General features: G+C 43.7%; 1 protein-coding gene across 1 annotated transcript in view; it reads left to right on the top strand.

The window, feature by feature from the left end:
* The window catches only part of WNK2 (WNK lysine deficient protein kinase 2), a 166073-nt gene that overhangs the window by 139779 nt on the left and 11474 nt on the right, over positions 1 to 14820 (top strand). The window contains exons 22-25 of the mRNA XM_040408797.1: positions 5849 to 5946; positions 5988 to 6413; positions 8257 to 8462; positions 8791 to 9009. Coding sequence (XP_040264731.1) covers positions 5849 to 5946; positions 5988 to 6413; positions 8257 to 8462; positions 8791 to 9009 — 949 coding nt within the window. The remainder of the gene's footprint in view (positions 1 to 5848; positions 5947 to 5987; positions 6414 to 8256; positions 8463 to 8790; positions 9010 to 14820) is intronic.

The following is a 14820-nucleotide window of genomic DNA, read 5'->3' as shown; positions in this document are numbered from 1 at the left end:
TATTTGTGGGAGAACAACTTCAGGCAGTCAACAAAACCTCAGTTCATCCACGGCTCACCTATACTGGACTATGACTTTTAGTAAAAATTTAGGAGCCCAAGCACTGGTGACACACGTTTATTAAAACTGAGGTTTCGTGTGCCAGTCTCTTTAAAAATATTGAGTGGATTGCAACAGATTTATTAATGGGCACACACTTCTTTTTTTTAATCGGATAAATCTTTATTATCAGTTTTTTGTCTTTTTTTTTTTTAACCCCTTAGGGACCTGGCTCATTTTCACCTTAAGGACCAGGCCATTTTTTGGAAATCTGACCAGTGTCACTTTAAGTGCTAATAACTTTAAAACGCTTTGACTTATCCAGGCCATTCTGAGATTGTTTTTTCGTCACATATTGTACTTCATGACACTGGTAAAATGAAACCAAAAAAATTCTTTTTTTTGCACAAAAAAATACCTAATTTACCAAAATTTTGGAAAAATTTGCAAATTTAAAAGTTTCAGTTTCTCTACTTCTGTAATACATAGTAATACCCCAAAAAATTGTGATGACTTTACATTCCCCATATGTCTACTTCATGTTTGAATTATTTGGGGAATGATATTTTATTTTTTGGGGATGTTATAAGGCTTAGAAGTTTAGAAGCAAATCTTGAAATTTTTCAGAAATTTACAAAAACTCAATTTTTAGGGACCAGTTCAGGTCTGAAGTCGATTTGCGAGGCTTACATAATAGAAACCACCCAAAAATGACCCCATCTAAGAAACTACAACACCCCTCAAGGTATTCAAAACTGATTTTGCATACATTAACCCTTTAGGTGTTGCACAAGAGTTATTGGGCAAATGGGGAGGAAATTTGAGAATTTCATTTTTTTGTCTAATTTTTCATTTTAACCCATTTTTTCCTCTAACAAAGCAAGGGTTAACAGCCAAACAAGATTGTATCTTTATTGCCCTGACTCTGCCGTTTACAGAAACACCCAATATGTGGCCGTAAACTACTGTACGGCCACACAGCGGGGCGCAGAGTGAAAGGTGCGCCGTTTGGTTTTTGGAAGGCAGATTTTTATGGACTAGTTTATTTTACACCATGTCCCATTTGTGAAGCCCCCTGATGCACCCCTAGAGTAGAAACTCCATAAAAGTGACCCCATCTAAGAAACTACACCCCTCAAAGTATTCAAAACTGACTTTACAAACTTTGTTAACCCTTTAGGTGTTGCACAAGATTTAATGGAAAATAGAGACACAATTTCAAAATTTCACATTTTTGGCAGATTTTCCATTTTAATATTTTTTTTTTCCAGTTACAAAGCAAGGGTTAACAGCCAAACAAAACATTATTTATGGCCCTGATTCTGTAGTTTACAGAAACACCCCATATGTGGTCGTAAACCGCTGTACGGGCACACGGCAGGGCGCAGAAGGAAAGGAATGCCATACAGTTTTTGGAAGGTTTTGCTGGACTGTTTTTTTTTTTTTTTTTTTTACACCATGTCCCATTTGAAGACCCCCTGATGCACCCCTAGAGTAGAAACTCCAAAAAAGTGACTCCATTTTAGAAACTAAGGGATAGGGTGGTAGTTTTGTTGGTACTAGTTTAGGGTACATATGATTTTTGGTTGCTCTATATTACACTTTTGTGCGGCAAGGTAACAAGAAATAGCTTTTTTGCACGTTTTTTTTTTTTTTTTTTTGTTATTTACAACATTCATCTGACAGGTTAGATCATGTGGTAATTTTATAGAGCAGGTTGTCACTGATGCGGCGATACCTAATATGTATACAATTTTTTTTATTTATGTAAGTTTTATACAATAACTTCATTTAAAAAAAAAAAAATGTTTTTAGTGTCTCCATAGTTTTTTGGGCGATTATCTTGAGTAGGGTCTCATTTTTTGCGGGATGAGATGACTGTTTGGTACTATTTTGGCGTACTTTTATTACCTTTTTTGGGAAGTAAGGTGGGCAAAATTTAAATTTTCTCAGTTTTTTTATTTTTATGGCGTTCACCATGCGTGGAAAGTAACATGACCGTTTTATAGATCAGGTCGTTACGGACGCGGCGATACCTAATGTGTAGTGTATTTTATTCTTTTAATTTTAACTTTTTTCACTTTTTTTTTTTAAATTTTCTTTTTGGACCCAGACCCACTTGGTTCTTGAAGATCCAGTGGGTCTGATGTCTGTATAATACAGTACAGTACAATATATATTGCACTGTACTGTATTTTACTTACACTGAACAGATCTATGCTTTTAGCATAGATCTGTTCAGCACCATGAGCAGGCGTCCTGTTGCCATGGGAACCTTCCCCGTCTGCTCAGAACTTCGCAGACGGGGAAGGGTAAGCACAGGGCTGAGGGGGGCTGTCGGGGGGCTCTCTCCCTCGGGGGGCTGCAAAGGCACAGCAGCCCCCCGATGGAGAGGGAGGGAGCTCCCTGACCGATGACAGTTAACTTTTTCCATACAGCGGTACGTACAGACCGCGGTATGGAAAGGGTTAAACGGCTGACATCTGCACAGATGTCAGACGTTTATACCAGGGTGCCAGCAATGTGCTGGCAGCCTGGTATACCCACTAGAAGCCAACGATCGTTCATGGGAGGCGGGCGGGGATCGCGACTCCCGCCTGCCACACCGCCCGCCTCCCGCAACGCCCCCACCGCATGCGACCCCCCCCCCCCCCCCCCCCCCCGCACCACCCGCCGGCATCAAATCGTGCAGGGGTGCAGGGGGGGGTGAAAAATATTGATTTTAGGCACTCTAAAGTTTCTGATCCCCCGTGATCAGGGACCGCGGGGATCAGAAACTGCAAAAAGCGCAGCAAACCGCAGGTCCTGAATTGACCTGCGTTTGCTGCGATCGCCGACACGGGGGGGGTCACATGACCCCCCCTGGCGTTGTGACAGGATGCCGGCTGAATGATTTCAGCCGAAATCCCGTTCCGATTAACACCCGGGAGCCGGAATGCCTATTTAAAGTTAGGACGTACCGGGTACGTCCTATGTCCTTAGGGGTTAAGCAGCAATAAGACATTGTTTACAGATAATAGGCATGTATAGTATCAGTCATACACTGCTCAAAAAAAATAAAGGGAACACAAAAATAACATATCCTAGATCTGAATTAATTAAATATTCTTATGAAATACTTTGTTCTTTACATAGTTGAATGTGCTGACAACAAAATCACAAAAATAAAAAAATGGAAATCAAATTTTCAACTCATGGAGGTCTGGATTTGGAGGTCACACTCAAAATTAAAGTGGAAAAACACACTACAGGCTGATCCAACTTTGATTTAATGTCCCTTAAAACAAGTCAAAATGAGGCTCAGTAGTGTGTGTGGCCTCCACGTGCCTGTATGACCTCCCTACAACGCCTGTGCATGCTCCTGATGAGGTGGCGGACGGTCTCCTGAGGGATCTCCTCCCAGACCTGGACTAAAGCATCTGCCAACTCCTGGACAGTCTGTGGTGCAACGTGACGTTGGTGGATAGAGTGAGACATGATGTCCCAGATGTGCTCAATTGGATTCAGGTCTGGGGGGACGGGCGGGCCAGACCATAGCATCAATGACTTCGTCTTGCAGGAACTGCTGACACACTCCAGCCACATGAGGTCTAGCATTGTCTTGCATTAGGAGGAACCCAGGGCCAACAGCACCAGCATATGGTCTCACAAGGGGTCTGAGGATCTCATCTCGGTACCTAATGCAGTCAGGCTACCTCTGGCGAGCACATGGAGGGCTGTGCGGCCCTCCAAGAAATGCCACCCCACACCATTACTGACCCAATGCCAAACCGGTCATGCTGGAGGATGTTGCAGGCAGCAGAACGTTCTCCACGGCGTCTCCAGACTCTGTCACGTCTGTCACATGTGCTCATTGTGAACCTGCTTTCATCTGTGAAGAGCACAGGGCGCCAGTGGCGAATTTTCCAATCTTGGTGTTCTCTTGCAAATGCCAAACGTCCTGCACGGTGTTGGGCTGTAAGCACACCCCCACCTGTGGACGTCGGGCCCTCATATCACCCTCATGGAGTCTGTTCTGACCGTTTGAGCAGACACATTGCACATTTGTGGCCTGCTGGAGGTCATTTTGCAGGGCTCTGGCAGTGCTCCTCCTGTTCCTCCTTGCACAAAGGCGGAGGTAGCGGTCCTGCTGCTGGGTTGTTGCCCTCCTACGGCCTCCTCCACGTCTCCTGATGTACTGGCTTGTCTCCTGGTAGCGCCTCCATGCTCTGGACACTACGCTGACACACAGCAAACCTTCTTGCCACAGCTCGCATTGATGTGCCATCCTGGATAAGCTGCACTATCTCTGAGCCACTTGTGTGGGTTGTAGACTCCGTCTCATGCTACCACTAGAGTGAAAGCACCGCCAGCATTCGAAAGTGACCAAAACATCAACCAGGAAGCATAGGAACTGAGAAGTGGTCTGTGATCACCACCTGCAGAACCACTCCTTTATTGGGGGTGTCTTGCTAATTGCCTATAATGTCCACCTGTTGTCTATCCCATTTACACAACAGCATGTGAAATTGATTGTCACTCAGTGTTGCTTCCTAAGTGGACAGTTTGATTTCACAGAAGTGTGATTGACTTGGAGTTACATTGTGTTAAGTGTTCCCTTTATTTTTTTGAGCAGTGTATATAGTATATACAATACACAACACATGACTACAAAAGACATTGCAGATATCTATGCATAGAATCATGTAGAATATGCATCTTTAACGTAAACCCGTAACCACCCATCAACAAGTAACCCTACAATCCCACCCCCCACCCAGACCCTATAAGAGCAGGACATAATTATGGTAGCTTCTCTTCAGCTCCACTCCTGGCGCGCCGGCACCGTATTAATAACTCTTACATTAACATCTAGCATCAACTCCCAATCACCTATACGTCCATATAGTATTAGTATTCAAAAACCAACTTCCCATGCACCCATACCTTATTCACATGTAGAGCAGTCATCAACCATTACCAGCATATACCCACGGGCACACACTTCTTAATAAATTTAGCACATTTGTGGTTGCCTGTCAGAGAATGTAATCTCCAACCATTTATGATCAGGAGTAGATTTGCACAGTTAGAGTAATTTCACAATTTCCGGTTTTTCAACGTAATGTGTGTTAAAGGGGTTGGCCACTTTCTGGCTACTTTTTTGACCAATGTCTGTAAGATGACTGACACTTACTAAAATAGACTTTAATATTCTGTGCCGTTTGCTATATTTCATAAGTCCTGTCCCCTTGTTGGGCAAATCTTCACAGGAGACCTGCCCATAAGATGGCTGCTGATGGATGGTCATGTGACCAAGCAAAAATAACTTCAGACACATCACTTAGCCTTCTTCCCTCAAATGCACCACATCTATCCTCTGTACTTGCAATGTGGAGAGTTTAGTGCAGGCGTGGTCTATTTTAATGGCGGAAACTGAGTGATTTTCCTGGTCAGATGACCCTCCATCAGCAGCCATTTTATCGACAGGACCTCTATAGCATTTGGACATCGAAAGCTTCATTAGATGTGCCTTCCCCCCCATAATCTGAAAGAACTGAACTCCAAGGCTTTGGAATGGATTATACAAAGGTGCGGTAAAGTTCAATAGAGGTAACACCCATCTATTAAAAATTTCCTAGCAGCACCAATTGAGATTTCAGGGCAGCAAGGCAGAGGTACCTAATCTGTGGAATAAGCACCAAACAAAAAAATGTAGAGGAAGCTACTCGAACATAGATGTTCTATAGCTATATGTGCACTTTATTGGTTTGTTAAAATTGCTGTATTCTTATCAGATGTCTTGTTTTGTTTCACTTGAATGGATCAGTCATCAGGTCAAGCACGAGGACGTGACTCTGGAGAGCAGGATTTAAAAGAGGAAAGTGCCACAGACAGATCTCCCAAAAAGAGATCACATGCTAACAAGTCTAAAACCATTGGAGATTTCTGTGATGAGTACTGAAAGATGAGGTAACCATAACCTCTCCAAGTTACCTGAGGTTTTCTGCACCGCCAGATGTTTATCTGGATAAGCTTCCACCACAACCAGTCAGGACCTCAGTACCACGAGCTCACACCTCCTCACCTATAAACTCTCTCTTCTGTGGACATGTGTCTAGTGATTCAGGGGATGAATTCCTTCCACCAAAACCCAAAGATGCCCCTTCCACCCCAAGCAAAGGGGCCAGTAATGACTTCATGAAGAAAGCTGCTGCTTTTTTGCATCGAAAGGCCAGTATGCAAAGCCCCGATTCTCCTACAGGCCAGGCCATGAAAATCCCCTCAATAAATGTAACGTCTTTTCATTCGCAGTCTTCCTATATGAGCAGTGATAATGATTCTGAGTTTGAAGATGCTGACATGAAGAAGGAGCTACAGAATCTCAGAGAAAAGTATGTATCACCATTGGCAAACTTCTCTTTGAGTGGGTTATCTTCAGCTCATTTAAAGAAGACTTGTCATTGCCCCCAACAATGACAGCTGCCTTTACCCGGCTGTAGCCTCCACTTCCAAGAATCAGTTCTTCTAAGCCCCCTATTCTAGATAAATCGGTGCTGGTAGTTGGAGCTGTCATTGTTGGAGGATGTGACAGGTCCTCCTCCTTATTTTGCATTAGTATTTATAAGGCAAAACCAAAAATGGAGCTTACATGGGAAAAGAAAAGTACCTCCTTTTATGTTTTGGAGCTACTCCGGAATTTGGCTTACAAATACTGATACAAAATAAGGGAACTGCCATGTGAAAGTGGTCTAACCTGGAAATATATTTAAAGGGATTGTGTCATCAGAAAATGGCCTTTTGTTTAAATGGTTTCTACCACCAGAAATACTGTTATGTAGCTGACTGACAGTATGTTTCTAACATTAGTCCCTGCAGCTGTTTTTGTTAAAAAAGTACCTACCGGTATTATATGCTAATGAGCCTCTAGGTGCTATGTGGGCGTAAAATCGGCACCTAGAGGCTCCGTCCACTCACCCATTATCCCGCCCAGGTCCAGTGTTGTGCCTGCCCAGCTCCTCTTGATTGATGCCACTGTTCCCTGCATCGTTGGCGAAATCCTGCGCCTGCGCCGTTCACTTCTGTCTCACTCATCAGGCGAACGTTCCTAGGAACACTTTCCTGTAATTGCCTGATCATTAGGCCAGTAAAGGAGCTTTAAGCCGTCCTTGGCACTGAGCAGTCACTGATTTTTCTGTCCCTTGTAAATGCCTTTATATTGGCTGAATGTCTATAAGATGAATTCCTTTACTGTACACTTCACTAAACTTTTAATGTTCTTGGCAGTGTAGGGTAATTGCATATGAGTCAGAGCATCTCTTCTGCATGCATTAGTCATTGTGTAACAACTTATATAATTATGCTTAAGACCACGTATAAGTTTTTCTTACTTGTTGTGTTTGTGGTATTTGCAGATTACTTTTTGCTTTTGTTTTATTTGTCTGACTTTCCTACGATTCTCAACATCCCACTCAGAATTCCTACAGCTCAACTCAGATAACCAGAATAGCTTTACGTATTGGTTTATTAGTACATTTTATTTTCTGTAGAGGTACATACAGTAAATTTTGGTAGGATCATATGTCATTTTCTCAATCCATCAATAATTCAGATATTTTAATCATACCTGATTTGGTATTTGGGCAATTCACTTTTGATCTTTTGCTGAGACCACCAGTGATCACCTGTAATTTGTGAGGGACTCTCATGGCGTTAAACGGCCTGTGCAGTGTGACCGCCGCTACCTCCTCAAACAGCTGATCGGGGGGGCTGGGAGTCAGACCCCTGCCAATCTGATATTAATTGCATATGCACTGCATTTTCATGGAGACAGGCAGGGGCGTAACTACCATAGCGGCAGACCATGCGACTGCTATGAGGCCCAGGGCAAGAGGGGGCCCAGTCTTAGTTGGGATTATCTCCTCTTTAACTAGTGGTGAAAACGTGGTCAGGACTCTACCCTCTAAAGGAACAACTTTTGGCAAATGAAGCAGTGGAAAAATGGCCCAAGGGTCATTGAAAAGGGTTTAGGCATAAAGCTCTGCTGCACTTGTCAGTTGGACCTGATCAGAACAGGTTAAGGCAGTATTTATCGTTACTTTAAGACAGGGTGGGAACCTGACTTTGTAAATCTTCAGGCTATGCCTCTTCTCTTCATTCTCCTGCAACTTCCACTATATAGAGGTACATTACTTGGATTGTCATGTTTTCTACCATTTCTTTTTCTTCTCCCATAAGGCACATGAAAGAAATCTCTGAGTTGCAAGTGCAGCAGAGGAAAGAGATAGAAACCCTTTACATCAGGCTGGGTAAACCTCTGCCCCCTAATGTGGGATTCCTTCATGCAGCGCCGCCAAGTGGCCGCCGGCGGAGAATCAGCAAAAACAAGCTGAAAAGTGGGAAGCTGCTCAATCCGTTGGTTCAGCAACTGAAAAACGGTACAAGTATGTCAAATAGTTTTCTTATGTGTAGTGGCATGCGGTTGTTTTTAAGTTGCTTTTTAGGCTATGTTCACACCACCATTGTCAACCTTCAGAAAATTTACTGATGATTAAGAAAACAACATGTCAGTGGAGGAGAAAAAAATATATAAAAATATTAGTCTAATTTTTAAGCAGTTGTATGTGAAGCTCATTATTCTGTATGCTTCTAGATCTACATTTCTTAATATATTTTACAGTTATGAAAATATATGTCAGTAAATTTTTGAAAACGCTAGTCTTCTGGGTTGGCAACCCTGGTGTTTTCTTTCTACTTTTATTTGTGTTGCAGGTGATATAACTACAGATTGTAATGGATCTCCTTCCAAGGATCCATTGAAGTCCCACCTGGACCCAAAGACCTGTCTTGCAGGTTCCTCCCTGAAGGCATCTCCGGGTCGGGCCGTTCAGACACAGCAGCCTTGCTCAGTGAAAGTGACGGTGTCCTCAGATAATATCTGTTCTGGGGTTGCCCGGGATGGTGTTGATATGCATGGCAGCGGCGGACAAGGTGATCTATCATTGCGGGATGTTCCTTCTGTGCTAGTTTCATTGCCAGTGCAGGATCTTAGGCTGACATGCAGGAGGCTGCTTAGTAAGGCGACAGGGTTGCTGCACGTGGCTTTGCTGCTGTACTGCAGGGTTTCTATAACTTGGCTCCAGACAAACACTGTGAAAATGATCATTCGTCATCATTTTCTGCATAAGAAATCTATTCAGGTACACTTCTGTGCAGTGTTTGCAAAATTCTCATTTTTAAACCTGTAGGGGAGTACCACATGCTGGATTTGCTTTGCTGATACTACATTTGTTGTGTGTAGGGAAGGATGGTAAGATGCTACACCTTTTCTGATCCCCATGGATTGTAATGGGCACGTCTACTTTATCAGCCTGTCCTTTAGAAAATGCATGGACCTTCACCATACTTGTGTACCTTTTGAGAGATGATACCTTTGGATTATCAGAGATTTGGGTCAATACTATTTGGCCATTACATACATGAGTAGCTGAATGTGTGCTGCCTTCACCCAACGTTATAGAAGTGGAGCTCATGCCACGGTCTTTACTGACCACGTTGCTGCCTGAAGTAAAAGATCTTTAAAGGGATTTTCCTCTGGATAGGCAATCGGTATCTGATTGGTTGACACCCAGGACAATCAACTGTTTGAGAAGGCACTGCTACTCGTAGTGGCCCCGCTGCCGCCTTGCAGTCACATTTATCGGTCACATGGCCTAGGCGCAGCTCCGCCTCATTGAAGTGAATGGGGCTGAGCTGCCCTACCAAGCACAGCCACTTTATCATGGACGATTCTGTACTTGGTGAGCAGTGATCGGTGGGGGTTCCTGGGTGTCGGACCCCCACCAATCAGATACTGATCATCTATCCTGAGGATAGGTCATCAGTATAAAAGTCTTGGAAAACCATGCTTGAGGTCGTAGTTCTACTGCAGAATAAATACAAATTTGAACTATTAACACTTCTATTTTTGAAAACATTCTTACTTTGCATAATTTTTTTTCCACATCTGCTTAAAACTTTTGCACAGTATTGTAGGTAAAAAAAAAAAAAAAAGAAGCCATACTTGCCCTCACCAATTCTCCCTCCCTGCCACTATGTTTTTGAGGCTCGTTCAGTCCCCACTGCTGTTCACTACCTAGATTGTAGTGGAGAGCAGTGGGGACCTAGGCTTGAAATGCCAGGACATGCCTGCTCAGCCAGTTATCAGCTGTTACGAGACACCAGGGACGTTGCTAGGCTAAAACTTTTGGGGCCTGGGCCCCTGATGTTTTGTCCCAGGCCCCGAATATACTGCCTGCCAGGCAGATACAACTGTATTGCCATCCTCAGGACGGCAATACAATTGAATCTAATGAACTGCAATGTTGGAGGAGACTGGGCAGGGGGTGATATTTACATGGGACTGTATGGTGGAGGGGCTGAGAAATTTGTGAGGACACTAAGAGGAGGAATATAAATCCAGGGGACATTAGGCATTCTTATTACTACTGGGGGCTCTAAAGGAGGGTCTTATAGATCCGCCTTATTTCTACAAAGCGCACTATGGGGGGCCTCATTAGTACTGAGGGGTCTGTGAGGGCATTATTAATACTGGAGGGCTCTTCTACTCTTCTACTAATGGAGACACTCTTGGGGAGCATTATCACTGTTGGGGGCACTGTAGGGGGCAGTATTACTAAGGAGGGCATTCTAGAAGGGAATTACTATTGGTGGGACTACGAGAAGTATTACTATGGGGCGGGGCGGCGGCTGCTATCTGTACAGCACTCCTTTTTCTTCAGGATAGTATTTGGGGGTAATTGGGAGCACAGCGAGCAGCAGGAGAACACTGATAGGACTCCAGGTTTGGGGATGATGATAGAAAAGTGAGGAAGCGAAGATGTCTGTGTGTCACACTCTGCAGAGACGAGGCGGCTGAGAGAAGTTGTCTGGACCGAGTGGAGATGACAGAGAAGATCTACATCAGAGGAGACATCACCTGGGAGGCCCTGGATGTGAGAGGTACTGTATGTGCTGCTGTATAGCAAGTACAGCAAAATGCAGTGTGGGGGGGAGGGTCGACTTCCTGGGTAGGATGGCAAACATGCTGAGTTGGGCTGAAAAAAAACTACAGCATGCTGCAGTTTTATTCCAGCCGCCTCTTGGCATGTTTGAATGGGGCCGGAGCAGGCTTCTGGCGGCACGGTGCACTAGCGGTAGCACGCATCTGGCAGGCTGTTACCCCACCGGAACAGCCTGCAGGAGAAAGCTACCGCAAGTGTGAAAGTAGCCTTAGAGAATTTAGCCATATTCATTGGGGCTTGGGCCCTGGATCCTTTGAGACTCTAGCAACGCCCCTGCGGGACACTATGTACTGCGCAGTGTGTATTACAGGTGGTGGAAACACGACTACTGAAGACATTTTGACAGTCAATATTGTTTAATGTCAAGGCCCTGTCAGTCAAGCGGAGGGGGGAGTGTGCAGAGCACAGGTGGTATTACAAAAGTAGCGCTCCAAGGATTCAGCCCGGCCCCCTGGTGCTCCAACTTGCTCATGTGCACATGAATAAAAATGCTAATATCTCTGCAGCTGTTTAGCATAGAGATAAAAGAAAGGTATAGTTTTAATCAGTATCATGAGCCCTACCAGGAAGTATGCTTGGTTTAATAGAGTTGATAATGCTGACGGATCCTCTAAGTGCCAGTTTGATACCAGTCTGTTTACACTTGAATGCTCTGATGGCTAAGCTGAGCATGTCTGGAGAGGGCTATGGACCAGATGGATGCCAAAAAGTATCCTTGTGCATCCACTATGCTGGATAGAAAAGTGCAGCCTGCTGTACCACAAAAAAATTACATTTTATTTCTTACAATAGAGATTATGCAGCTGAATGGCATGAAGTGTTCAGAGGCATTCATCAATTTATGTATTAGGAGCGTTTCCTGGTGTGGACAAAATTGTTTGGTACCTTTCCCTTTAAAGAAAGGAAAAACCCACAATGATCACTGAAATAACTTGAAACGGACAAAAGTAATAAAATAACTTGACTATAGGGACATGTTAAACTAAGGGGTAATTAGCATCACAGGTGTCTTCCAACTGGTAGTTACTCAGTCTGCCTATTTAAAGGTTTAAAAGTAGTCACTCTTTGGTATCATGGCGTGTACCACACTGAACATGAACTAAAAAAAAACTAAGAGTTGTCTCAGGAGATGAGAAAGAAAATTGTACACAAGCATGTTAAAGGTGAAGGCTCTAAGACCATCTCCAAATAACCTGAGGGTCCTATCTGTACAGTTGCACATATTATTCAGAAGTTTAAGGTCTACAGGACTTGGACATGGCCGCAGGAGGAAAATTGAAGAGGCGGATAAAACAAATTGTAACCAAAAAGAGTCCAGAACATCTTCCAGAGAGATGTGAACTCCAAGATCAAGGTACATCAGTGTTGGATCGCACCAGCCATCGCTGTCTTAGGCCTCTTTCACACGACCGTATGGCTTTTTCAGTGTTTTGCGGTCCGTTTTTCACGGATCCGTTCATTTTTTTGTTTACGTTGTTTGTTTCGTTTTTCCGTATGGCGTATACAGTAATTACATAGAAAAAATTGGGCTGGGCATAACATTTTTAATAGATGGTTCCGCAAAAACGGAACGGATACGGAAGACATACGGATGCATTTCTGTATGTGTTCAGTTTTTTTTGCGGACCCATTGACTTGAATGGAGCCACGGAACGTGATTTGCGGGCAATAATAGGACCTGTTCTATCTTTCAACGGAACGGAGAAATGGAAATGCGGAAACGGAATACATATGGAGTACATTCAGGTTTTTTTGCGGAACCATTGAAATGAATAGTTCCGTATACGTGGACTTAATGGAAGGCAACTTAGGCAGAAACCACTGTTGAAAGCACCTTTATGAAAGAGCAACACTGGAATTTGCCAAAATGCATATTGACAAGCCACAAAGCTTCTGGGAGAATGGCCTTTGGATAGATGAAACAAAACTGAATCTTTTTGTCAAGTCAATGTAGCATGCAAAGATAAGAGCATTTTACCTACTGTGAAACATGGAGGAGGCTTGGTTATGTTTTTGGGTTGCTTCTGACACAGGGTGTCTTGAGTTTGTGCAGGGTACAATGAAATCTCAAGACTAGCAAGGCATTCTGGAGCAAAATATGCTGCCCAGTATCAGCTTGGTCTCAGTTGCAGTTCCTAGGTCCTCCAACATGACCCAAAACACACAGCTAAGGATACTTTCACACTAGTGTTTTTGCTGGATCCAGCAGGGTTCAGTAAAAACTCTTCTTTTACTGATAATACAACCATCTGCATCCGTTATGAAGGGATCTGGTTGTATTATCTTTAACATTGCCAAGACGTATCCGTCATGAACTTTATTGAAGGTCAATAGGGGACGGATCAGTTTTCTATTGTCAGATAAAATGGATCAGTCCTGTTGTAGAAATATTAATATTAGAAATCCGCTCACATCAGGCTTTGTGTAAGGAAAGGTAAAAATCTGCTCACCTTTTTATTTAGTCACAGTAACAATAGAAAGGGGCTAGCCACTCACCTGACCACTTACTTCATGTAACAAGGATACAGGAAGTGATGACACAGGAAGATGAGACTTGTCAAAGGACAGGGGAGGGCATCAACGTGGCTGGACAGTGCAATGCACACACCCCATCCCTGTAAGGAAGGATGAGTCATGTCCATTGTCTGATCAGCCAGGTGGCCGCCCATCCCCCATCACTGTCAGCATGGATCCCATTCAATACTGCTCAAAGTGACTAGTATCTAGTGAAGATCATTCTACTGGTTCTTATAGGTTTGAGACTATCTGCGAGACATTGCTACGGCTATTGTCAGTATACGGTACGAGTATACAGACAAGGCAGATATGCATGTCTTAAAAGCAGATATGTATCCAGAAAGGGATAGCGAAGCCGCAGCAGAGGTACAATATGTATCTCTCGTTATGCAGACTTCACTTCTCTAATGTGTATAGACATTTGAAGGGAAGAAGCCCAGTGCATTGCACTTACTGCTCACAAACCGGCAAACGACCCCTACACACTGAGAACACATCTCCAAGCCCATGAGAAGGTTTTCATACTGACTGTTTTACCACTGGTCCCGATTCAACCCAAGTACCCTCTGCTAGAGCGTTCTTCGGTTAAATCCGACACAGGGAGACAGATGACAATCTATAACATCACACACACATCCGAAGATAAAATGTCCGCATAATAAAATTTCCACAACAGTCCCCATTGACTTGCATTGTGGGTCATGACTGATCAGTCTTGCTCCGCATCCCAGGACGGAAAGCAAACTGCAGCATCCTGCGGTTTGCTCTCCGGTGTGAGAACGGAATGGAATGCATTTTGGTGCACTCCGTTCTGTTCAGTTACGTTTTGTCCACATTGACCATGAATGAGGACAAAACTGATGCGTTTTTTTTCCGGTATTGAGACCCTATGACTGATCTCAATACCGGAAAATATTAACGTTAGTGGGAAAGTAGCCTAAAACATCCAAGAATGGGTAGTAGCAAAGCACTGGACTATTCTAAAGTGGCCTTCTGTGAACACTGATCTAAATTCTTTTCAACATCTGTGGAAGGAGCTCAAAAGTACAGTCTAAAGAATGCACCCTTCAAACCTGAGACAGCTGGAGCAGTTTGCACATGAGGAGTGGGTCAAAATACCTGTGGACAGATGCAGAAGTCTTATTGAGTGTTAGAGAAATCGCTTGATTGCAGTGATTGCCTCAAGAGGTTATGCAACAAAACAGTAAGTTAAGGGTACCAT

The sequence above is a fragment of the Bufo bufo genome, chromosome 9, assembly GCF_905171765.1.
Source record: "Bufo bufo chromosome 9, aBufBuf1.1, whole genome shotgun sequence".
NCBI classification, from domain to species: domain Eukaryota; kingdom Metazoa; phylum Chordata; class Amphibia; order Anura; family Bufonidae; genus Bufo; species Bufo bufo.
This window is presented reverse-complemented; position numbering and strand designations above follow the sequence as displayed.